The sequence below is a fragment of the Aquarana catesbeiana genome, linkage group LG08, assembly GCF_042186555.1.
Source record: "Aquarana catesbeiana isolate 2022-GZ linkage group LG08, ASM4218655v1, whole genome shotgun sequence".
Taxonomy (NCBI): Eukaryota; Metazoa; Chordata; class Amphibia; order Anura; family Ranidae; genus Aquarana; species Aquarana catesbeiana.
This window is the reverse complement of record NC_133331.1, coordinates 80,517,439-80,543,921: the sequence shown is the minus strand read 5'-3', so window position 1 is coordinate 80,543,921 and position 26,483 is coordinate 80,517,439. Positions and strand designations below refer to the sequence as shown.

Genomic DNA, 26,483 nt, shown 5'->3' with positions numbered 1-26,483 from the left:
TGTAAGGCATAGTTGTAGATTTTTCTTCCAGAAACCTCCTTGTAGCACCCAGCGCCTCAATAAAGGGAAAGAATATTGATGGCTTTGGAATGTAGCAGTGACCTATTTTTATACAGTGTAGCAAGGCTTTGCTATTTAAAATCCGACCAAGTATTATTACTGCCAAAAGTTTTCTATTAGTAACCAGCTTAAGGTTGAGCGTCATTCTAAGCCCCATATAAAGGGCTGATTATGGGCCAAATAGGGTCTAAAACTGTCTTCTTTGATAACGGCCATTCGGGTTTACTAGAGTGCACTAGGCGATTGCCTGAGGTGGGTTGTATCAAATGCAACTGTCACCTATAAGTGGAAAAATTAAACATAACTTCACTGTTTCAATAGGAATAGGTGTGTAGGTGACTGCTATACAGAGAGAGAGATATAGGACTAGTTTCACCTGGAAGTATATCCCAACAGTTTGTCACAGGAGTACTGCGTACAAAATGTATTTCCATTCATGTCCATTTACGCTTGTGGTTGCAGTGCATGGTTCTAACTTCTGTATGTTGTATGATGGCAAGTTATCATACCGTTTGTAAACGTCTAATTGGGAACCTTCTTTTTTTTCCATTGCTTTATATTTGCTTGTACAGGCGGACCGGTCCCCTAGTTACAAACATCTGACTTACAAACAACTCATACTTACAAACTGAGGGAGACAACAGGAAGTGAGATGAAATCTTCCCCTAGGAAGGGAAATTCACTCCTGTAAGAGTTATGGGAAAAAGGTGTCTCCACTGATGCTTTATCACCAAGCTTGTTTCCACAACAACCCAAAATTTTCAAAATCCAATTGTCATTGGGACAGAAAGTGAGGTGAAATCATCTGAACAGGGGCACAGACAGCAAAACAAACATTAGAGGTGTTAACCCTTTCCTATGCTATCCAAAAAGCTTAAAAATTGTTTTTTTTAGCTGGAGCTACACTTTAAAAAATGCACCTGTTCCGACTTAGACAGATTCAACTTAAGAACAAACATACAAACCCCATCTTGTTTGTAACCCGGGGACTGCCTGTACTGTTCTAACTTTTGCTCTAAGCGCTTATCAAACTTGGTGCCTGCCCTCATGGTTGTGGTCCGCTATTCTGTAGTAATTTTTTTTTTCCCCATTTCTATTTTTGCTTGGTAAAACTTTAATGAACATTGATTATGCAAAAAAAAAAAAAAAAAAAAAAAAAAAAAAAGTATTTCTACATCTATATATATCTACACATACACACACACACACACCACAATATCTCACAATAGTGAGTACACCCCTCACATTTTTGTAAATATATTATATACCTTTTCATGTGAAAACACTGTAGAAATTACACTTTGCTACAATGTAAAGTAGTGAGTGTACAGCTTGTATAACAGTGTAAATTTGCTGCCCCTCAAAATAACAACACACAGCCATTAATGTCTAAACCGCTGGCAACAAAAATGAGTACACCCCTAAGTGAAAATGTCCAAACTGGGTCCAAATAGCCATTTTCCCTCCCTGGTGTGATGTGACTCGTTAGTGTTACAAGGTCTCAGGTGTGAATGGGGAGCAGGTGTGTTAAATTTGGTACTATCACTCTCACTCCCTCATACTGTCACTGGAAGTTCAACATGGCACCTCACGGCAAAGAACTCTCTGAGGATCTGAAAAAAAGAATTGTTGCTCTACATAAAGATGGCCTAGGTTATAAGAAGATTGCCAAGACCCTGAAACTGAGCTGCAGCACAGTGACCTAGACCATACAGCGGTTTAATAGGACAGATTCCACTCAGAGCAGGCCTCGCCATGGTCGACCAAAGAAGTTGAGTGTATGTGCTCGGCATCGTATCAGAGGTTGTCTTTGGGAAATAGATGTACGAGTGCTGCCAGCATTGCTGCAGAAGGAAAGGGATGGTCAGCACTCAGAATGACATCCAAAATAATATTTCTTAATTAAATGCATGTATAAAGCTGCAGAGGTTGAAGGGGTGGGGGTTAGCCTGTCAGTGCTCAGACCATACGCTGCACATTGCATCAAATTGGTCTGCATTGCTGTCATCCCAGAAGGAAGCCTCTTCTAACAATGATGCACAAGAAAGCAGTTTGCTGAAGACAAGCAGACTAAGGACATGGATTACTGGAACCATGTCCTGTGGTCTGACGAGACCAAGCTAAACTTATTTGTTTCAGATAGTGTCAAGCGTGCGTGGCAGCAACGAGGTGAGGAGTACAAAACAAGTGCTATATATAGCAACCAATTTTTTTCATAATCGATTAGTTGGCCGATTTTTTTTTTTTTTAAGGTTATTAAAACAATAAAGTGGTGTATAATTTAGTTAATATGTAAAAGTTTGACAGGGCTGAGGGGGCGTGGCCTGGACATGGCTGGATAGAGACGTGCAGTAGCTGAGCTCCCGGCCGTCTCACCCCTATCCCAGCTAATTCAGCTTAAACTTCAAACTATGCACTCCTCCAGAAGGAAATCGGTGAAGAAGAGCAGCAGACCGACTAAATCCACTCCTCAGCCGCCCACATCGAGTGAACTTAGAAGGCTATTCCAGCTCTCTCTCCTCGGTTCCCCGGAGCTCAAGATGGCGACGCCACATGGTGAGCACTCAGGGAGACAGGCTGTAAGCGGCTCCCCGTCACCGCACAGAGACACACAGTCAGCAGACACCTATGCCGGCTTCCCCTCGGATCTCCGTTCCGGGTTCGGTGAGCATTCACAGCCCCCCTCACAAGCTCCCGGAGTGGACGCAGAGCTGCGCTTTCTACTACAGGCACTACCCACTAAGGCGGACATTGCAGCCCTCATAGCTACGGTGGAAGCTGCTCACCGCAAAGAGATGAATGCAGTGAGGGCAGATGTCAGTGCACTGACCACTAGAATAGAGTCAGGGGAGAGTTCCCTAGCGGCCTTGGAACGCCGAATGTCGGTGGTGGAGGAGAGCCAGGACACACAAATAGAGGCACTACAAGACCAACAGTTGCGCTTAGAGGAGATGGAGGACTGGTGTCGCAGGAACAATCTGCGCCTCCGGGGACTTCCAGAAGCCACTGGACCTGAAGATCTGGCAGATACAGCGGTCGCCATCTTCCGCAGCCTTCCAGGTATTGATCTACCAGACCGTATTGTAATTGACAGGATCCATCGTGCACTAGGCCCTAAACCAACTGACCCCCTGAGACCGAGGGACGTCATTTGCAGAGTACACCATTATGTGCAAAAAGAACAAATCCTGCGCAAAGCCTGGGAAACAGAAGACCCGGAACTGGATGGCGTCACTGTAAAGATCCTTCCAGATCTCTCTCGTGCAACTCTGCAGAGGCGTGCGATCCTGAAGCCACTACTAGACCTGGCTAGGCGGAAAGGAGCTACATACCGTTGGGGATACCCCCTATCTGCCACATCTAGGAAAGACCAAAGGATCTTCACCTTATGCAAACCAGATGCCCTGCCAGCTTTCGTCACTTTTCTTGACACAGACCCTATAGATGTCCCCAACTGGCTTGGCCCTCTCCCGCGCACACAAGGACGCCCGTCCATGCCGAGAATGGGAAGCAATCTGCCACCAGCAGCGGAACCGCCGTCGACCCAGAGCGCCTTCTGAAGAAGACGCACGTGAGTCGTGAGACATATGTTTTTTCTGCAACACATCCATTGTATAAGGAGTGACGATTTGGTTGATCTGTTTCTCACTGTTTGGGTTGGATGGTTACTATCATTCATCAGTTGTCACTAGCCTCTCTCGGCCACACGGGGGTCTGAAAATCACCTGGGTCTTCTTGGATGGGAGGTCTATCAAACCGTCGCTACCGGCGGGCCAAACTCATCTCTACCCCTGCAGTTGCTATAATTAAGCAACTTACATAATGTGTTGGATGCTCTCTCCTTAAGGCGGGCCGCTGGACTGTGCAGAACACATAACAACCTGGGAATGCTGTCATGGACTGCGGAACTTTCGAGATGGTAGGCCCAGCCATATGCATTTTGTCTAATGGAAACTGTCCCAAAACTTTGCAGGTGTTCCCGCTAATGCCCTGAGAGCTCACATAGGTGGCCAGATCATATGAGTAGAGGCTGAAGCGGAGGCATTACATGAGGGAGACGCTAATGGACACTTACCCTTAGATGCCTGGATGGAGTTATGGCCTGCAGAGCCTGTCCCTGGTGGCTTCATGGGTGGACATGTCAGCTCCTGGTTAGTGGAGATTTGAGGTGGCCGCCCTGCAGCCTTGACACTGCGCTTTGAGAAGCAAGACATCTTCTAGATGCAGGATGTATGGTAATGCAATGATAGGTTTCAGTGACATATGAAGTTACTGCCTAGTTTTTGGTCACGGGTTACGTTGGGCTGCTGTAATTAAGAAATGGGTCAGTTTGCCTTACAAGTTTTGAGGCCACAGTAAAGTTACCCACTTCATTGTCTGAGCCGTTGACAAAAAGGGGCTTACAGCACTTGCCCAGTTTGTTAGAATGAGTTGATCTGTCAATCTGTTTATAAAGATGCATAGTATTTTTTATGGTTATATCTTTCAGACATGCTGGGGTGGGGGGGGCGGGCGAGAGACTCTCCTTTTGAGCCTTGTCCTACCTCTCTCCCGACTAGGTCAGCATATCCCCCTGGAGGACAGGTTAGTGTCCTCCGGGGGTCATATGCAAGAATATAATCACCGAAATTACAAGGGGAACGAAACAGGCAAGACACTAGGCCTTGTCTGTATCTTATATTTCTCCGCTCAATTTCCGTCTATTCTTCCTACCTTTACTTCCCTCTCTATTTTCACCTTTTCTCCTTTCTTCCTTCCCTTTGACCTGAACCTACCCCCCCCCCCCCCCTTTCCCATTATAACATGGCGGCCAGCAAAATTAAAGTGATGTCTCTAAATGCAAAAGGACCTAATATACCAGAGAAGGTCGATAGATGACTTAAAGCGGACTCATACAGATATAGCCTTTATCAAAGAGACACACTTTAAATCTAACAGATTACCGTACTTACAAAGCAGATACTTCCCAGTAACCTATCACTCCACGAATCCGGAGTCTAAGTCCAAAGGAGTTTCCATTTTAATATCAAGTAAGATTCCCCAGCAGCATCAGAGCTCTATAATAGACCCGACAGGAAGATACGTTTTCCTCAAAGGCCTAATCGGTACTGTAAGGGTAATGCTAGCAACCATATATGCCCCTAATGAACAACAAGCTATGTTCTTGTGAGAGACTCTAGAGAAGCTAAACGATTTTAGGGAAGGACAACTGATTGTTGGGGGGAGACTTCAATACACCATTAATTCCCTCGGCAGACACATCGACGGGTAGAACGTCAATCCCACCGAACCAACTCAAACAAATAGCTAAAACGCTGCACAAATCACAGCTAATAGATGTCTGGCGCTTACAACATTCGGGAGAACGGGACTTCACATTTTACTCACACATGCACCAGATATATACCAGAATTGGTTACTTCTTGATCCCCCATACACAGCTACACGCTGTAGAGCAGACTTCAATTGGGAATAGGATATGGTCAGACCATGCACCTATATTTCTGAATTACCACTTGTCGGATACTTCCTCTCCCAGACATCGTTTTTGGCGTCTTAATGAAAGCCTTTTGCAAAACCCTGAGGTATTGACAGACGTGACTAGAGCACTAAATTTATATTTTCAAGAAAATTACCAGACTGTGACCCGGGGATACTGTGGGAAGCTCACAAAGCAGTTCTTAGGGGGATCCTCATATCCCATGGTGCCCATATCAAAAAAGAGAAATAAACAGCTATCCCAACTTTTACAGGAACTTGCCACCTCAGAAGCCAGACACAAACACGCCCCTACACAGTCATCTGAGACGGATCTGACAACTCTCAGACGACAGATCACTGACCTTTTGCACTATAGGGCAAAAGCAGCCCTACAGTTATGTCGCAAAAGGACATATGAATCAGGGGATAAGTGTGGGAAACTATTAGCCAGAATGGTTAGAAACCACAAATCAGCGACTTATATCCCACATATCAATACAACAGGAGGCAAAAAAGTAGCCTTACCCGCACAAATCACTGAAGAATTTAAACAGTTCTATTCTAATTTATACAACTTGCCACAAGTGATTCCCCCCATTACCGAGATAGAGAACTACATCCATCATGCCCTCCCAAATGTCATCCCTCCCTCGGGAGATTAGAGAAGACCTAGACTCACCCATAACATTGACAGAAGCCCAAAGAGCCATAGGGACAATGAAACCAGGTAAAGCCCCAGGCCCTGATGGCTATACACTACAATACTATAAAACCCTTTTTCCAATACTGGGACCCCGTATGGTCACATTGTTTAACATGATAGGGGCGGGTAAAGCCTTTGCTAGAGAAACATTAGGTGCCCATATTTCGGTGATTCATAAGGAGGGGAAGGACCCAGCAGCATGTGGTAGCTACAGACCCATATCGTTGTTAAATCTTGATCTTAAACTATTCACTAAAATTCTGGCTGTTCGGCTGGCGCAGCACCTCCAGCAACTTATTCACCTAGACCAAGTTGGATTCATTCCTTCTAGAGAGGCCAGAGATAGCACTACAAAGGTGCTAAATCTATTGCATGTCACCAGGTCTAGAAAAATTCCACGTGTTTTTCTTAATACCGACGCCGAAAAGGCGTTCGACCAAGTAAGCTGGCCATTTATGTTTGCGGTACTCAGACACACAGGCCTGGGGGAGGTGATGCTTAGCCGAATAGCCGGTATATACTCCACTCCCACAGCACAGGTGAAGGCGAACGGAGTCCTGTCGGATCCCTTCCCAATAACAAATAAGACGAGACAGGGATGCCCTTTATCTCCTCTCCTCTTTGCCCTTTCTCTGGAGCTCTTTCTTTCCAAAATTAGATTAAACCCTGACATACAAGGAGTATCAATTGGTCCCATGCAACATAAGATATCAGCTTATGCAGACGATCTGCTTTTCTCACTGACCAACCCAGTGGTGTCCCTACCCAATCTCCTCAAAGAATATTTGAGATATATGGGAAGCTGTCAAACCTAAAAATTAATTTCTCCAAATCAGAGGCGATGGGGATATCTATACCAGCCAACAGTCTTCCAAATTTGCAATCGAGCTTTAGATTCAGGTGGACTGCCTCCGCCTTGACTTACTTAGGCACGAGAATATCACCAGATCCGGCCCTACTCTATGACAGCAATTTTCCTCCCCTACTAATTAAGACCAGAACATTATTGGATGATTGGAATACAGGACTACACTCCTGGTTTGGGCGGTGTAACTTAATCAAAATGAGTATATTACCAACAATTTTATACCTCCTCCAAGCCCTGTCAATTAAGATACCCCCCACATACTTTAAAAAGTGCAACCTCTTTTTACTCGCTTTGTTTGGGCACATAAAAAACCTCGCATCCCAAGATCTCAGCTATCTGTACCAAAACACTATGGAGGTGTAGCGCTTCCAGACATCCGGAAATATTACCAAGCAGTCCATTTAGGTAGGGTGGTAGATTGGCACCGACATAAGGACTATAAACTATGGGCACAAATAGAACAAAATCAAACAAATATACCCTTACAGACTGCAATGTGGTGCTGAGACTCCCTTCCGTTAGAATTGAAATCTCATCCTTTCATAGGAAACACTATAAAGCAATGCATTCAGGCTACGTTACAGACCTCATTAATGACCAAAACGTCCCCTTTGACCCCGATTCTGGGAAATCCCAAATTTCCCCCTGGGATCTCATCTGTGCAGTTTCAGGCATTAAGGAGTTCTAACTGCATTATAGCTTCGCAATTTGTGAAACAAGATAAATGGCCCTCCATTTCAGAACTAGTGGACCCGACAGACCCGTTCAAACTTGTATTTTGGAGCGCAGTACAAATCCACCATGTTCTTCAGGCAATTCCGAACCCTCAATCTTACACTAGACCCCTGACCACGTTTGAAGAAATATTCTTGGACACAGAACCACTACCACAGGTTTTATCCAAGATGTACACCTTATTAAACACACCTCCACAACCACCTAGTTTGCCATGCATCACAAAATGGGAAACAGACCTTCAGTGTACTTTTACAGTAGTCCAGAAACAAAACATAATCGCTCTCTCCCTTAAATCCTCAATATGCACTAAAATACAGGAGATGAATTACAAGATCCTGACGAGGTGGTACTTAACACCTAGTCGCTTACATATCAAGTTTCCCGATACGTCAAAATATTGCTGGCGATGTCAGGAGGAAGAGGGAACGATACTACACATGTTTTGGTCCTGTCCTAGACTGACAAATTTCTGGACTGCAGTCCGTTCCATTTCCCAAAAATTCATTGATTTTCAGATCCCGAACAACCCAGCATTTTTTCTACTCCACGTAACCATACCGCTCAAAACTTATAAAAAATCCTTACTACGCCACCTAACAAATGCAGCCAAGTCCTGCATCCCCATGCTCTGGAAGCAACATTCCCCACCAACCACATTGATGTGGCTACGGAAAGTAGAGGACATAAACAAAATGGAAGATCTTATAATGACGGCCCAAGATAAACAAGCAATTTATAAGAAAACTTGGACTCTCTGGAATATGTGTAAATATTCAGAAGAAGGTAAAGCCCTCTTTGGGAACCTAAATCACTAACAACTTACTGCCAATCTGAAATAGGATGTCTTACATAACTAAAGGCCTCCGCTTGCCTCCCCTCAACCCCCCCCCAATCTTCCCCCCCCTCTTTTTTTTCTTTCCTTTTCTATCTCTCTATTTTGCTCTGGTTGCTGCCTCCTGACTGATGTGGTTTTCACACAAAAGACTTGATGTTCAACCGGAGATCTAGACCGCTGGTCTCTACATGTATCCACAGAAATTGAAGTTCTGATATGGAGTAACAAATGGAACAGGTACATTTCAGTAATAGTAGCATAAAAAAAGAACTTGTTCAACAAGTCTTCAAATATAATATGTACTATTAAGATGTAATGTCGGGAGGCTGCGACCCCCCCCTTCTGTTTTGTACCATTGTGGTATTTTTTGGGCTCTGCCCTTTCCTTGAAAATGAATAAAATATATATCTGAAAAAAATATGTAAAAGTTTAAAAAAAAAAGGCAATTTATTCTTAAATCTCTCTATGCAGTGGTAAATATAAATAACCAACTATATGGTCAGGGAGCAAAATATCTAATCCACTCTGAGAATAACAGACAGAAGAGATATACTGTATATACTATTAAAGGGTGAATCTGGTAAATATCAGACTACTAGATCAATTTTTTTTATTAAAAAAACAAAAACAATGTCTTCCTTCAAAAAAAAAAAAAAAAAAAAAAAACAGTAATTTTAAAAGTTAATTCGATTTTCTAATCGTTAATGGGGTCAAATTGACGTTCATATTCAACTACAGTGACGGGAAAATTTGGAAACAGAAAACTTCTTGGTCAAAGAAATTTTCAGACAGTGAAGGTGGTTTTCGTTCAGAAATTACATTTTAAAAACAGAACGTAAAAACAAGTGAAAATTTCAAACAATCTTTCATTCAGCAAACGTACAAAGATTTTTCGTCTGAATATTCTGGCCTGAAAATTGATCCATGTGGCCTGCACAAGGCACAGTACACACACCTATGCAGTTTGCTTTTGATCCGTTTCTGCAGTGCGTTTTGATTTTTGCACATGTGATTTTACTGCGATTTGTATTTTTGCATTTTTTATTTGGCCAATTTGTTGGGCAGATTAAAAAACACAAATTGCTGCAAAAACGCATTACATGCTTTTCTGCAGCTTCTCCATTGAAGTATATTGAACCAAAAAAAAAACAACTTGCACGTGTCCCATTAGGAAACCATGTAAATTAACTGTAGTGCGTTTCTGCAAAAAGGACCAAAAAACACAGATGTGAACCAGGTCTAAGACGTTTAGCAACGTAACGGGGTGAAAAAAATAAAAATAAAATTAGCCCTTTATAGTATATATAAAAAAAAAAAAAAAAAAAAAAGCAGATATTCACTACTGTAAGGGGTTAATTTTTACACTGTAGAACTGTGAACACACATACACACATACACAGTATATAGTGCATGGCTGATGAACATTTGTCATCATAGATTTGAGATTAGACATTCTTTCGAATGCCAGTGTTATTTCTATAACAATATGCCCAAGATGTTTGTACACTATAAGCATGATATATGGTACATTTATTCAAGAATAAAAGAATAAGAACAATTAGTGGTAGAAGTCTCAGACAGGAATTTGGGGGCACAAGGGTTGAAGGGTAATATTATGATAACTAAATATTAATTATTACACCTGTGGCCTATTTTTTCTGGAAGCTTTGGAGCCCTCATTGTGGTTGACCGTTAATCATTTTAACTGGTGGCCTTCTCCAATGCATAAATATGCAAACAGCCGGTGAGTCTTGTAACATTGCAGATTCTGCACAAGATTTCTAAACAGGGTTATTTACCCTTCAAAGCTAAATCCACATGAGTAATCTTTATTTACAATACTAGGACAGACAAAAACATCCAACAATTGTTTATGGGAACCTTCAAGCACACTTGTGCCCTTGCACAACTGATGCCCTTATTGCCCTATTCATGTAAACAGCATTGGAAGGAATACAGGCATCCCATTTTGTTATGCTCCACACCCCCCCGCACAAGCATTAACTGTGTAAGTAAAAACAGGAATTTTAGCTGTTACTACAGCCATCCTGAAGTGTAAGATGTCAAACAAAGGACACTGAATATTTACCTTTCAGAGGTTCATGATCAGTCCTTATCATATCCATTAATGAATTCTCCAAAGAGTGCAGGTTAAAGGAGTCATAGGGCCTATTCCGGTCCTAGAAGATGAAAAGAAAAAAAAAAAAAAAAAAAAAAAAATGTTAAGAATATTACCCTTCAAAAAGAAAAACAAATCTTTTTATTAATAAATACAGAAGTATCTTCCTTCCTTGTGATTCTAAATTGTAAAATGGAATATATAGGGGTTAAAGAAGAAGCATGGTGGGCAATTAAAATAAGAGAAAGGGAGAAGGAGGAGAAAGAGTAAGGATAGAACTTTGTCGATCAGACAAGAGGCTGCTGACCTGCTTAGAACTGCCCAAAGAATGCCAAATCTGGCTGCAGTAGATTAGATAAAAGCTCAGACTAAAAATAAGATAAAATCAAGTGAAAATTAAGCTTTAAAAACAGCTACACAATTTTCTGCAAATAATGAGTAATTTACCAACTGATTTTACTTGCCAATTTGGCTTCATTCACACTTGTGCGACAGGTGATGCGACTTTGGACACTAAAGTCGTACCCCATGTTTTCAATGGCAACCGTTCAAATATGTGACTTAAAGTCGCAGCGACTTTAAAAAGGTTCCTGCACTACTTTAGTCTGACTTTCAGGCGACTTGAGTGCCATATACTGCAATATGAACCCTCAAAAGTTGCAACTGAAAATTATACATGCAACAGTTGTTTATTAGCATTGATCAAAGCCAAAGTTGCATCCAAGTAGCACCCATCCAAAGTTGCAAACTTTGGAGTGCAATTTTAGTGCAACTTTGAACAGGTGCAACTTGGATGCGACTTTTGCCTTGACCGATAATTGACAACTGTTGAAGTTTACGACTTTCATGCAACTTGAGGATTTACATTGCATTCTATGGCGCTCAAGTTGCATGAAAGTTGGACTACAGTAGTGCAGGGTTGCTGCGACTTTAGGTTGCACATAAAAAAAAAAACATGGGGCGTGTCCATTTAGTGTTCAAAGCTGTCTGACAAGTCACACAAGTGTGAATGTTATCTCAAAGCTGCACTTCAAAGTCTTGCCTTGAGTTGTACAAGTGTGAATGGAGCATAAAAAAAAAAAAAAAAAAAAAGGATTCAGCTCACTAACATATATCATATTGTTTTGCTTCTTTGTGTGTGGCATTTAACAGAAATTTGTTTTGAAACAAATTCATAATACAGATCTAGGACGAAAAAATGATTTACAAAAGCAACTAGTGTGTCCCGAAACCAGCATTTTTTTTATTTTTTTTTTTTAATTTAACAATATTGCCTTTTAGCATCATAAATATTTTAAAACTAACTCAAAGCAAAATCTAAATCTGTTTAATCGCTGTCCATGGTGCTGGAATTACAGAGGACAGTACTTGCTCCATTTCTTCTTTTTTATCAAAGACTGCAAAGGATGCGGAAGCAACTTGAAGAATATCATGTCAAACTCTAAAAATACACAGGGCAATCCAGGGTAAGAAAAAAAAAAAAAAAAAGAAGGGCAAACCCTAGCCAAAATGTTTTTGTTGTTGTACGTTTTGAATATCAAAGAGAAGGGCGAGTCGTTTTTATTGCGGTCTGTCTCTATTAAGGGATATTTCTTCTGCCCTGGCTACAGGGGTAAAGATGCTAAACTAAAGTTTATCCAATAAGAACAAATACAGTAAGAAAAATACATTTTGACTAATCTTAAAGTGTTACCAAACCCAGGCCACTGCATTCACTAGATCTGGTCTCCCACAGTACACAGAACAAGGAAATGCAACTATTTTAGTAAATATAAACTGATATTTTTTCTCATCAGAAGTATATAGCAGTCTTGTTATTTCTATCAGTTCCTGGTGAAACTTGTAGGAGGAGTTTTCTTACTGCACTGAGCTGTCCTGGTAGGCTGCAGGGCTCCTGACCCTAGGTCTGGACAGTGCTGATTGGGAGAGTGCATGTGATCAGCACAGGGCCAAGAAAAAAAGAAAACCTCTCTAGCAATACACGCCAAAACTGAGAATGTGCAGCCCGTCCCCAAAGGCTCGGTCTTATCTGGACTTGTCAAGGAGGACAGTGCAGGGAAGATGCATACAAGATTAAGCAGACTTTCTACACAATGCAGAGGATTAGCCCTTAGGTTGCACAGTGAATATAACAAGCATGTTTTACTGCATATACAGACTGAGTTTACAGTTGTGGGTTTAGTAACACTTTCATTTCCATAGCTTCACTTATAGTACAGGACACAGGATATTCACACACAAAGGGCTATTAGTCCTGTACAGGTAACTGGACACTGGCAAAGATTTAGAGAAAATACCCCCTGGGTGCCTTCCCTATAACTCCAACCCATTCAGTGAGTCCTAAGTCCTGTGGCAAGTAATGGAAAGTAAAGCAAAGAATGGAAGGGGGGATGGTCTGTGGCCTGTACTGTACTTCGAGACAAGCGAGTCAAAATTCCTCTTATACCATACAGGACAGAGACAGTATATTTATACACCATGGGAAAAATGCCAAACAATAGGAAGGGTGGATAACAATGAGGAAAATAGAAGCCAACAGACCCAACAAGAAGGGTCAGGAAGACCCAACCTCAGACAGCTCAGGCAAGAATCTTGCAGCCAAAAGTTGCATCAGCAGAAAAAGTATAAACAGCAGTCCAGGTGTTGGCGCCACACACCTAGGCTACAGGGGTTTGGTGCCAAAATGCCCATGAACCTCTACCAATTTGGTGGAACAGGATTTCTACTGCAATCAGGTTTTCGTATCCATTGTGCATTGGTGATTTTGAAGTAGGGTGTCCCTCATGAAGTCCAGAGAACAGGAAAAAGAGGGAATCTGTCTGTTTACTTAGTAGTAGCCTTGAGGTATACCTCTAACTACATCCAGTGTCCAGTATCCTGATCCACAATATGACGTTGATGCTGTCTAATGCCCCCGTACACACGGTTGGATTTTCCAACGGAAAATATTTTCGATGGTAGCCTTTTGTCGGAAATTCCGACCGTGTGTAGGCTCCATCGGACAGTTGCCATCGGAATCTCCGTCCCACAAAATTTGAGATCGGGTTCTCAAATTTTCCCGACAACAAAATCCCTTGTCGTACACAATTCCGATGCACAAAGTGCCACGCATGCTCGGAATCAAGCAGAAGAGCAGCACTGGCTATTTAACTTCATTTTTCTCGGCTCGTCATACGTGTTGTATTAGACATGTATTGGGCACATTCAATTTGGGCAACTATCATATTTTTATAGGATACCTGAAAGCAGTCCCAGCTAAAAGTTCTGTAGGAGACATGGGTGACCAACAGGTTAGAAAAATTTGCTGGATCCCCACCATTTCCTGCAGATATGGAAGCACCAGAGCTTTTTTTTCATCCCTTTTCCACTTTACCAAAACCTAACAATGCTTGAAGTGAAAAACTGTGAATTCCTAGCCAGGGCATAAATCTGATTTTCAAGCACAAGTAAGGACGGCCTGTCTATTAAGGGTGCATGGGCGCTGCCCCCTCTCTCCAACCACCCCCCTCTATGACTAATGGATAGATTCATGCATTGCACGAATCGATCCATGGCCGCTGCTGCCACCCCCTATTCGAAAAAGGGCCGGACGCCCAAATTCCAGCAGTGGGGGTGTTTTCTTTAAGCACCTGATTAGAGCCATAGGCTAGAGCCATAGAGCCAACAGAGCATCTACCGCTTCTGCTAGAGGAAATAACTGGATACAAACCTGTTACATTTTTTTGCCAAACCTGGAAGCCAGGGAGTTCCTCATCTGGTGGCCCTCCACCTGTAACACAGGTGCAACACCTTCAAAATTTAAGGATCACTCAACCATTCCCTGGTGCTGTTTGCTGAGCAGGTCTTCTAAATCAATTGTATACACCTTGGAGGTAAATATCAAACAAAGGCTTAAAAGTGATGTTCTGGCCAGGACAGGATCTGCTATACCTCCCTCACGATTGATGTACCAACTGAATGTGGATCAGAGGACCCTCCTCCGGGTAGTAGGTCCATTTTTGCAGGGCCTGCCAAATCAAGAGAAATTCCAGAATGTTGATCAAAGATTCTTCCAGCATCAAAATTTTCTTGCAACCCAACAGGTTGATATTGGTCTTCCAGAGGACTGGAAGGTAGGGATGAATGGACAAGCTTTTTCAGAGAGAGTATGAGTATAGCGATACTTTTCCTCAAGTACTTGCCTATACCAATACCTATTTTTTTCCCCATACGGTGTGATTTTAGCCCATACAAAATGGATGAGCTTGAATTGCACTACAGAAAATCACATGTGATTTGAACAGGAATGTGGTGCAATTCCTTTCTGAAGCACAAGCGGTTTCCCGCACCGTTCCTGTGTAAACCCAGGCTGAAGTCACTATGAGAAGCCTGGGTTCATACATTAGTGGTTCCGAACACCGCATGTGCTTCATTCAAGAAACACGGCATTCCTGTTCATATCACATGCGATTCTTTGCAGTGCGATTTGAGCCCATTTATTTTGTATGGGCTCAAATTGCACTGCACGGAAAAGGTATCGGTTTTAGGCATCGAAGCATTTACATTGGTACAATTCCTTGTGCAAATGCTTAGTATCGGCATTGGTGCAACACTACTGGAAAGGAAGGACTTAACCCAATCCAGAGTAGGATTTCTAAGTCACCAGAACCTGGATTCCTCATCTTTGGTGCCAGACTATCTGGTCGGACCAAGGACTATTCCAAGTCGTCACAGAACGACAGAATGTTCTACTGTAGAGGTCTGAAGTAGCACCAGGTAAACAGGACTGCCTTGAAGAAGACTACCATCAGTACCAGGACTTTCATGCACAAGCCCAGAGTTAGGCGACTCCAGGACCAAAGTTTCTGAGCCTGGGAGAGGAGTTTTGAAGTTTCTCCTTTACTCTGGCTTGAGTAGTGTCTAGAAGAAAAAAAAAAAAAAAAAAAAAAAACACACACCAAACACCACATTTTAAGCGATGAGTTAGTTCTAGTGATGACTTCAAGGGTTCAAAATAGGTATGGCCAGCTTTAGGAGCCCTATAGAAGCCTAGACTGGAGATCGCAAAAAAGACTCATCTTGTGTAGGCTCCTCTATTTTGGTCTTCAGGGATCCTACAGCCATGAGCAGATGAGATAGCGATTATGCAAGGGAAGGCGTGGAACCACGCTTGTGGCCTCTGTAGTCAGTTAACAATTACATTTGCAATTTGGCCCAAAAAATTCTGCATGACTGCTGTAAAAGCCTCCCAGGATAGGACAGAGGAGGAACCCACATCCAGCCAAGCTAAGACTCCAATGACGGCATAGATTCAAGCAGGGGACAAATTTCCAGGCCATCACTGTCTTGTACCTCCGAAAACATAAGTGGAATCTAGGATACCCAGCACAAAGAAACTGGCCTCCCTGTGTCTAGGATCAAACATGTTGCACAGCAGGATGGAAAGCAACATAGCTCAGACTACTAAGCTAGGCGTAAAATACTCATGAACCCATTTGCAGGGTAACAGGAGAAGGGTCAGGCAACAGAGAAAAACAATAGCAGTACACTGGAGCAGCTATGGGAAGGTACTTCCTCACTGCTCTATTGCAGGAAACAACATGGAGCACTTGTGCATGACACTCCACCCAGGGGATGATGTCACCCCTTTAGTGTTAACCCCTTTGTCGGTAAACCAACAGTAGTGTAAATGGTGTTGAACAAGGCTAGTAATGAGCCAGTTACTGTTGCTCAGCCTTCTCAGAGTAAATTTAAAGAGACAGGGTCACTCTTGGGACTGTACCATGGTTCTGGACCTGGAGAGCACTCTGTGGATAACCCAGCACAAGCTGTACTAAAAATCACCACAATGCAGAACCCAGTAGGTCACATTTCAGGTGAGCCTCATACGTCCTGCCTAGCGGGGTCCAGCTAGGGCACTCCAAATACAGACTTAGGAAAGGGTCAATCCAAAGAGTGCAGCTCAGCAGTGATATACCAAGAATCCTGAAGAAGGAAAAAAAAAAAAAAGTAGCTAGCAAGCAGAGAAGACATCCATCCTATGGCTCTAGCAAAAGGGTTATACTTAGATGGCCACATTTTTCTTCTTTGCTAGAAATTAATTCGCAGATGGCAGTATAACAGTCTCCGAATTCCTGTGTCCCTCATATGTTAAAACTGTTCCCCCCCCCCCCCCAACACAGTACCTAATGACCTTTAAAAGAGCAGAGTTATCATTTCATTTGCATCACTTCGTAAAGTTAATCAATGATAGTAGCCCACTAACTGCGTGAGCAAGGCAATGGCAAGTAAACGGTTCAGTAAATAATTACACAGTCATGTAATAAAGCAAAGCATGGAATTAGCACAGATTAAACCGATTAAAGCAAATGCATGCAACAAAAGTCATTCAGAAGTTGCTCATGTCCACCAAGAAACCAAGCACATGCAAGTTAATATAACTCAATCTACCTACACCCATTTATGAGTTATTTTTCGTTAAATCCATGTTGAGCATTCTTTAGGATGGCTGGTTGGGTATACAGCCTGCTGTCACAACAGATCATGACTCTGTGCTGCACATGTGCCCTCTCAATGAACTAGAAAGGGTGCCATCCGCATTGTCACCAGTTCTGATGACACTTATATTCAAGAAGGATACCAGCAAACTAAGAAATTTACACACTTACTTCTACCCAAAACAAGCTGAATATTTTGCAGACAAGATTTTTTTTTTTTTTTTAATACATGTAAAGATTTGTCCCATGTATGGTATACAAATTACAATTCCATTAAACCAAAATCGGTCTGTATAGCTACATTTTATTATGGAAAACATTTGGTACATCCAGCCCCATTGTTCCTTGCAAAATACAGGAGAGGTTTGACTTTGGAACGGAGGCCCCATTTATACCATTGCACTGCAGTAAACACACTAATAAACATTACATGAGAAAGTGGGATTCAAGAGCAATGCACTACCACCATGCGCTGTAGTGTGCAGTGTTACAAAAAGAAAAAAGAAAAAGCTTGCATCATTTCTGGCTCCTTGTGGTGCATTCAGTAGTCCAATGTGAATGTGGTACCTTCACGCAACTGGTGTGTGTTAAAGCATCCTAACAGCGCAAAGCCAGCCTAAACATTCAGACGATACAGTTTTACAAATCTGTTTTGAAAAGTATACTGGAAAAGTGTGCCAATTCTTTAAGACATGAAAAAGTGATAGGGGCAGAGAATGAGCATCAATCCATATTTTTACACATTGACCTCGCCTCCTTTAAACACTTCAATACTGGGCACTTATACACCTTCCTGCCCAGACCAATTTTTAGCTTTTAGCGCTGTCACACTTTGAATGACAATTGCGCAATCATGCTACATTGTACCCAAACTAAATTTTTATCCTTTTGTTCCCACAAATAGAGATTTCTTTTGGTGGTATTTGATCACCTCTGGGATTTTTATTTTCTGCTAAATAAAAAGACTGAAAATTTTGAAAAAAATAATGTTAAATAAAAACTTTGTAAATAATTATGTTTTCTCCTTCACTGATGGGCACTGATGGGGCTGCACTGATGGGCACCAATGAGGTGGCACTGATATGCAGCACTGATGGGTGCACATAGGTGGCATGAATGGGCAATGATAGGATGCACAGATGGGCACTGATCGGCGGCACGATCGAGCATGGATGGGCACTGATAGGTGGCACTGATGTACTGTAATGTATGGTACTGATGGATGCCAATCAGTGCCAAACAATAATGCCTGCCACTCAGTGATGCCCATTGTGGGCACCGTTTGGCATCCCTGGTGGTCCTAGTGGGGTCCCTGTTGGTCCAGTGTGGGCATCCTGGGGGGGGGGGGGCTGCACTGATAATCGATCAGCATAGACCCCCCCCCCCCCCCCCCGGCAGAGGAGCAGACAATCGGCTCTCCTCTACTCGCGTCTGACAGACTTGAGTGAGGAAAAGCAGATTAACGGCTCTTCCGGTTTACATCATGATCAGCCGTGATTGGACATGGCTGATCACATGGTAAAGAGTCTCTGTCAGACTCTTTACCTATATCGGAGTTGCGGTGTGTCAGATTGACACACCGCAACAACGATCGCTGTGATGCGCGCCCCCGGGGGCACGCAGCGGCTTAATATCCTGAAGACGTCATATGACGTCCGGTCAGGTTATTGAAATCACTCTGCCGCTGTCATTTTGCTATATGGCGGGCGGAAAGTGGTTAAATGTTCTGAGTGTTCTAAAATCAGCACCTTTTAGTCAAGACCTAAGTGCACTTGTGCATAAAAAAAGACCGGTGCACACAGATGAGCACATACCTGGGAGTTTATCAGGTCATTAAAAGCATAACTGGAAGAGAAATGTAAAACAAAGCACAGGCACAAGAAATCTCATTGTGCTGGGGGTCAGTGCTCCGCTGTGCTTTTAAACACTTATAACTCTTTTATAGAATAGGTGTTTGCTAAATGAGATTCTGCCTACTGTGAAGAGGCTGGTGTTTGGCAGCAAACACTATCGCACAATCCATAGATGCCTAATCAAATAACACACTAAAAAGGTCAGACAAAAGTCCTCCTTTAGAATAGCAATCAACTTCACAGAACATTTTGTTCTATCAGAATAGGTTCAGCAACTCTGCAGGCAGCCTTACAAGTAAATCAGCAATCCTGCATTTTAGTCACATATTCCATCTTCAACCTCTGAATCCAGCACAGATCAATAAACTATTATCTACTCATTGAATCGAAGGAAAAAAGCCATTTCAAAGAGCAATCCCTTGGCTTCAGATAATGCTAGGATACAGCAATCAGATACTGCTAAACAAACAAAAAATTAAGTCGAAGTAGGTTTTACTGCCAAACAATTAAGCTCTGTCACAGATTTTACTCAAAAGCGGTGACAGTTAAATTACGTGATTGTGTGGCATTTTGAATCTTTAATGTACATAGCACTTTATTTTTAAAGTTAAGAGCAAGGGGAGCATAAAGCTAAAGTTTAATTTAAGTTTTTAAAATTTAAAGGTTCCTCCTCATTTATGGTACTTATATAGCGCTGTCAATTTACACAGCGCTTCACATACATTCACATCAGTTCTTGCCCTCAGGGAGCTTACAATCCAAGGCTGCTAAACACACTTTCATACATACACGTAATAGAGACAATTTAGACTGCAGGCAATTACTCTGCCAGCATGTCTTTGGAATGTGGGAGGAAACAAGGGTACCCAGAAGAAACCCACACAGGTACAGGGAGAACATGCAAACTCCGGAATGGTAGTGTCATGGTTGGGATTCTAAAAGGCAACTCTGGTGCTGTTAGATGGAAGTGCTAAAACACTTAGCCGCAGTGCTGCTCATGATCTAGAAATACACACACACTATATAGCTGACCCTCAAAAATGTAAAACCAGCAACATTGGCTTCAGACGTTTAAAAATAACTAAATAAAAGAGGGGGGCGTTTTTGTAGTGTGTTGGGTCAATTAGAAATACAGTGCATGCAGAAAGTATTCACAGTGCTTCACTTTTTCCACATTTTGTGTTACATCCCTATCCCAAAATGGATTAAACTCATTATCCACAAAAAAAGTCTACAAACAATACCTCATAATGACAAACCTGAAAGAAGTTTGTTTGAAATCTTTACAAATTTATTTAAAAAAAAAAAATCACAAGTACATAAGCATTCACAGCCTTTACTCAATATTTTGGCACCAATTACAGCCTCAAGTCTTTATGCGTATGATGCTACAAGCTTGGCAAACCTATTTTTCTTTGCAGGACCTCAAGCGCCATCAGGTTGGGATGGGGAGCGTCGGTGCACAGCCATATTCAGGTATCTCCAGAGATGTTAGATTGGGTTCAAGTCTGGACCACTCAAGGACATTCACTGGGTTGTCCCACAGCCACTCCTTTGTTATCTTGGCTGTGTGCTTAGGGTCGTTGTCCCATTGGAAGATAAACCTTTGCCCCAGTTTAAGATCAAGATCACTGGAGTAGGTTTTCATCAAGGAGATCTCTGTACACTGCTGCATTCATCTTTCCCTCAATCCCAACTAGTCTCCCAGTTCCTGCTGCTGCAAAAAAACATGCCCACAGCATGATGCTGCCACCAACATGCTTCACTGTAGGGATGGTATTGACCAGGTGATGAGCAGTGCCTGGCTTCCTCCAGACATGACGCTTGCCATTCAGACCAAAGAGTTCAATCTTAGTTTCATCAGAACAGAGAAATTTGTTTCTCAAGGTCTGCGTGTCCTTTTTTTGTGCCTTTTGGCAAACTCCAGGCAGGCTGTCATGTGCCTTTTACTGAGGAGTGGCTTCCGTCTGGCCACTCTACCATACAGGTCCGATTGGTAGAGTGCTGCAGAGATGGTTGTTCTTCTGGATTGTTCTGTCTCCACAGGGAAATGCTGGAGCGCTGTCAAAGTGACCATCGGGTTCTTTGTCACCTCTCTGACTAAGGCCCTTCTCCCCCAATTGCTCAGTTTGGCTGGGAGGAACACTCTAGGAAGAGTCCTGGTGGTTCCAAACTTCTTCTATTTGTGGATGATGGAGGCCACTATGCTCACTGGAACCTTCAATGCTGCAGAAATTTTGATGTACCATTCCCCAGATCTGTGTCTCAATACAATCTGATCTCGGAGGTCTAAAGACAATTCCTTGGACTTCATGGCTTGGTTTCTGCTCTGACATGCACTGCAAAGGCTCTGTTCACACCTAGGCATTTTTGGGCGTTTTTCTGCTGTAAGCCTCAGCTCTAAAAACGTCCAATTAGACAAATCACATTCATTTCAATGGCCCCTGTTCACATCTCAGCGTTGTGTGGCCTGAAGCAAAATGCACGTCGCTCAAAAAAGTACAGGAGCTTCTTTTCTGGCAGATTACAGGAGTTTTACTGCTTTTACATTGGTGTCCTTCTAACCTTGAAAACGCCTGGACAAAAATGCTGCAAAACTCTGCAAAAACGCCCCAAAGAAAAAACGCCTGTAAAATAGCAATGCCTAGATGTGAAAACAAGAGAGAGGAGGCGCCTCTGGGTGCAGACGTTTAAAACAATTTATTAAAAAGCAGTAACAGCTGGTAATACACTCACATTTATGTGGTGGATATCAAACATAGCAATGTCCCAGGTCAATCCAGGGGGTCCGTGGAGTCACCTCTCTCGGCTGGTAGATGTAGGGGGTCTGGGTAGTCTCAAAGCGCTGGATGTCCTCGGCCGAACAGCGGAGACAGGCACCAGAACGAGGCTTGGGTTACAGCCGATCCTGTCGAGGGATGATGACGTCACACGATGTGCGACGCGTTTCCTAAGCTGGCACGCCGTGAGTGGTATCCACGGCCCCCCTGGATTGACCTGGGACATTGCTATGTTTGATATCCACCACATAAATGTGAGTGTATTACCAGCTGTTACTGCTTTTTAATAAATTGTTTTAAACGTCTGCACCCAGAGGCGCCTCCTCTCTCTTGTTTTTGCAGTACTCTTGGGATAAAGGCTTTCACCCCTACTAGAAGGCTGCCCTGAATGTGGACTTCACACAATATTTTTTACCCCCTCCACTTGTAGTGTCACAACACGGACTCATTTTTTAATGTTAATGATAAATTCATTTCTGTACATAACTGTTGATATGGATACAGCTGTCACTATCTTGCGCCGATAACTTGTTACATGCCTAGATGTGAACAGAGCCTTACTGTGGGACCCTACATAGACAGGTGTGTGCGCCTTTCCAAATCATGTCCAGTCAACTGAATTTACCACAGGTGGACTCCAATCAAGTTGTAGAAACATCTCAAGGATGATCAGTGGAAAAAGGATGTACCTGTTACATTCATTTTTTATTTTAATAAATTTGCAAACATTTTAAAACAAACTTCTTTCATGTTGTGATTATAAGGTATTGTTTGTAGATTTTTGAGGAAATCAATTAATTTAATCCATATTGGAATAGGGCTGGGATATAACAAAACGTGGAAAAAGTGAAGCACTGTGAATACTTTCCGGATGCATTGTAAATGGGAACACACAAAGCATCAAAAATGCAAGTAAAGGCATAAATAGGCCCTAAAACTATTCACAGACACATTGGGTTCCAAGCCATTTATTTTCTGGGTGGCAGAGTGAGGGGTACCTTCTTCAGGTGCCCACGTCAATGCTTGTGTGACATCAACACTTACACTTAATTATTGGCCCAATGATAGGGGCCTCTCAACCTTAGTGAGATCAGGACCTTGTAAATTCTTTGAAAATCTTCCATGACCCAGAAGAAGGGGGGGAAAAAAAAAAAAAAAAAGGTTTCTATCTACTCCGACAATAAAATGCAAAATATGCATTTAAAGTGCATTAAGGAGTAACCTGCCAAAAATGAATTACTGTAATTTCAAATAGACACGATGACAAAAATGATTTAAATCCATTTAAAAGCTTTATTTTATCTCATTGTGGCTCTCGCTGCAAAGCTGAGCATTAAAATTGAATCCAAAGTGAGCTTTCATGCAGTAAATCTTTCAGGCCCATTCAGGACTATGCGGTCCCCTGCAAGGTAATGAGAACATTTGATTGGGCTGCCAATGCACCAAAACAGACCCAGACCTGCACTGCATTTATTGGCAACACAGGCACCACAACTCACGGTAGCACAATACTGTGTTGCAAGGCTTAGAAAAATGTATATATATAGCCAGTATGAAATACATGATTCTGTGTCTGAGCTTGCTGTGACAAATGACAGCTGAAATAAATCAGGCACAGTCCGGCAGATGACTTGACAACCTGGGCTTACAGAAAGAGAGAGTTTTAGGAAGCTGGACACCCATTAACAGACAGGAAGCCACAACCTTGCAGGAGGGAGGTTGCAGTCCGGCAGTGGGCCAGGGCTCATTGTTTGAGAACCACTGCCCTAGAAGACCACAGCATAAAGGACATCACTATGAGGGGACCAGTCTGCAGCGGGCAATGACGCTGTAACATCAGTCTACACTTGGAGGTGTCAACGAAGACACATGATGTCCGACTAACGCGAGTACAAGAGGGTTTTTTAAGTTGTATTATAACCTTCTAATAAAAAGTAATTAACCACTTCAATACAGGGCACTAATACACCTTCCTGTCCAGACCAATTTTCAGTGCTGTCATGCTACACTGTACCCAAACTACATTTTTATCATTTTGTTCCCACAAATAGCTTTCTTTTTGTGGTATTTGATCACCTCTGGGGTTTTTATTAACAAATTAAAAAAAAAAAAAAAAACGAAAATTTGTTTCCGTTACAAAACTTTGTAAGTAAAGTTTTCTCCTTCACTGACGGGCACCGATGAGGTGGCTCCAATGAGGTGGCACTGATGGGCAATGATAGGCAGCACTAATGTACAGTAATTGATGGTACGGATGGATGCCAGTGCCAAACAATAATGCCTGCCAATCAGTAATGCCCATTGTGGGCACTGATTGGCATCCATTGTGGGCACTGCTTGGCATCCCTGGTGGTCTAGGGTGGCATCCCTGGTGGTCCAGTGTGGGCATCCTCAGGAGGGCTGCGCTGATAATCAGCACAGACCCCGCCTGTCGGAGGAGCAGCAGATCGGCTCTCCTCTACTCGTGTCTGACAGACACGAGTGAGGAAAAGCCGATCAACGGCTCTTCCTGTTTACACTGTGATCAGCTGTGATTGGACACGGCTGATCACGTGGTAAAGAGCCTCCACCAGAGATTCCTTAATGAGATCAGTGTTGTGGTGTGTCAGACTGACACACCACGCCACACCACACCACACCACCGATCACCGCGATGCGCGCCCCCATGGGCGCGCGTTGGCCGTTACCCTGCTGGACATCATGTGACATCCGGTCAGGATATTGGAACCACTTTGCCACCGTCATTTTGCTATATGGCGGGCGGCAAGTGGTTAAGTTCCCGTCCTATTAATTTGCAACAATCAGGCCAGTAAATTTGAACTGCAGTGAATTCGTACCCTACATGCTTGCTCTGGGGCCTTTTTACTTTATGTAGTGAAGCCATTAACAGGGTTAGAGCCAAAGTTAGATCCTGAGTTTATGAGCTTTGCTTCTGTGTTGGTGGCACATTCGCAACATCTGACCTGTTTTGAGTGGGTTTTGCATTCCCATAGACTTTTATGGAAATGCAAAACTACTCTGATGCAAAAGAAAGGCTCATCGACACAGACCCCAACAGTGGAAGTGCCCATATTTCTATCCACACAAGTTTCTTTAATATGGCAAGTTATGATTTAGCCGAAAGCGTTCCCAATAGGAAGCATAGCTGTGGGTGGTAAATTTAAAAATAAAAATTTCAGATCAAGTTTCCTTTAACTCGTGTCAAAGTTAATGCGCTGAAACTACAGGAGTCAAAAGGATTAAAAAGACTTCCACACTGAGTGCACTGGAGCACTACACATTTAAAAACCACAACTGTAAAGCCCAAGTCTACAGAAATAACATTGACATCTTAAAGCGGGAGTCCGGCGACCAGTCTTTTTTTTTAGGTCATTGAGACACTTTGCTAACCCCAAAATAATACAGTTTGGGTGTAATATTTAAGCCTCTGTCTGTTTTCGTACTGAAGAATAACTTAAAAAATGTGATGCTGGCTGTTTCCATCTTGCTTGTGGGCATGTGAAGCCCACAAGCATTGATTTCCTGGATGCGGTGAATGCTGTTCATTCACAGCTTGTTCACGTGCATGATCATTGTTCCCGCACTGAATCTTGGGAGAAGCCTGACACTAAGCTCCCAGGAGACAGTGTGGCGCCGGGGAAAGGCAATAAACACGCCTACTCCCATGGGAGGAGAGACAGGAAGTGCCACAATAAAGTACAATATAAAGGTAATTACAGCGATAAAAAAAAAATTAGTGCGGCATTTGAACATCTATGCAATTAACAGAAGGGGGTAAGATTAAGTTAAAAATTTGAGTGGAACCCCGCTTTAAGGCCATCCCTGCCTAGAAAAAAAAAAAAAAAAAAAAAAAAAACTAGAAGTTTATCCAGCAGACAGACATCTCCACAAGAGAAACCTTACCATAATTGGCCATTTAATTAATTATTAACCTTCGATTAGGAGCAGAAAACCTTGGTTTGGAGTGAAAGACAGTGTTAAAACACTTAACCTATCCATGAAAAAAAAATGCTTTGGCCACAGCTGTGCATAGAAACAACAGTCAAGAAAACTGCCTGCTTATAATGGTTTTCAAATAAAACACGGACCCCATTGTGCAGTCATCTTGTTTGTAATCAAACTCACACATACATGGAGGACTGTTCCAACATCCAAACAGTAGCATTAACCAGAAAAATTTCTGTGGAAAGATTTTTCTGGCACCGTTAGATGCAACAAATGTCTTAATACAGAGATGATTTTTATAAAAACATTCAAAAGTTTATTATACAATCAACCTTTAAAACATACACAAGATACTTTGTTCTCATGCAAAAGGATGTAAATTTTCACACTCCATAGAACAACAAAGCTTCAACAGATCTTGTACAATGTATAGCATAAGCCTGTGGAAACCCAACAAGTTTAATCAATTTCCTCCTCGGGGGATAGAGTGCATGTAAATAAAATATATGTTGCAAGATTGGTCAGCCATTTGTTAAAAACAACCCCCATTAGTTTCTCTTTCTGGGACAGCCATGCTTAAAAAGGGGGAAGAAGTAACAGAGGTGCACACAAAGGGTCACCAATG

The 26,483-nt window shown here is 42.5% G+C and overlaps 1 protein-coding gene across 4 annotated transcripts in view; it reads right to left on the bottom strand.

Annotated features, from left to right (window-relative positions):
- CPEB3 (cytoplasmic polyadenylation element binding protein 3) overlaps nucleotides 1–26,483 on the bottom strand; it is a 218,998-nt gene that overhangs the window by 97,037 nt on the left and 95,478 nt on the right. For all 4 annotated transcript variants that reach the window (XM_073596053.1, XM_073596056.1, XM_073596055.1 and 1 more), the window contains one exon: nucleotides 10,775–10,865. In XM_073596053.1, the coding sequence (XP_073452154.1) occupies nucleotides 10,775–10,865 (91 nt within the window). The remainder of the gene's footprint in view (nucleotides 1–10,774; nucleotides 10,866–26,483) is intronic.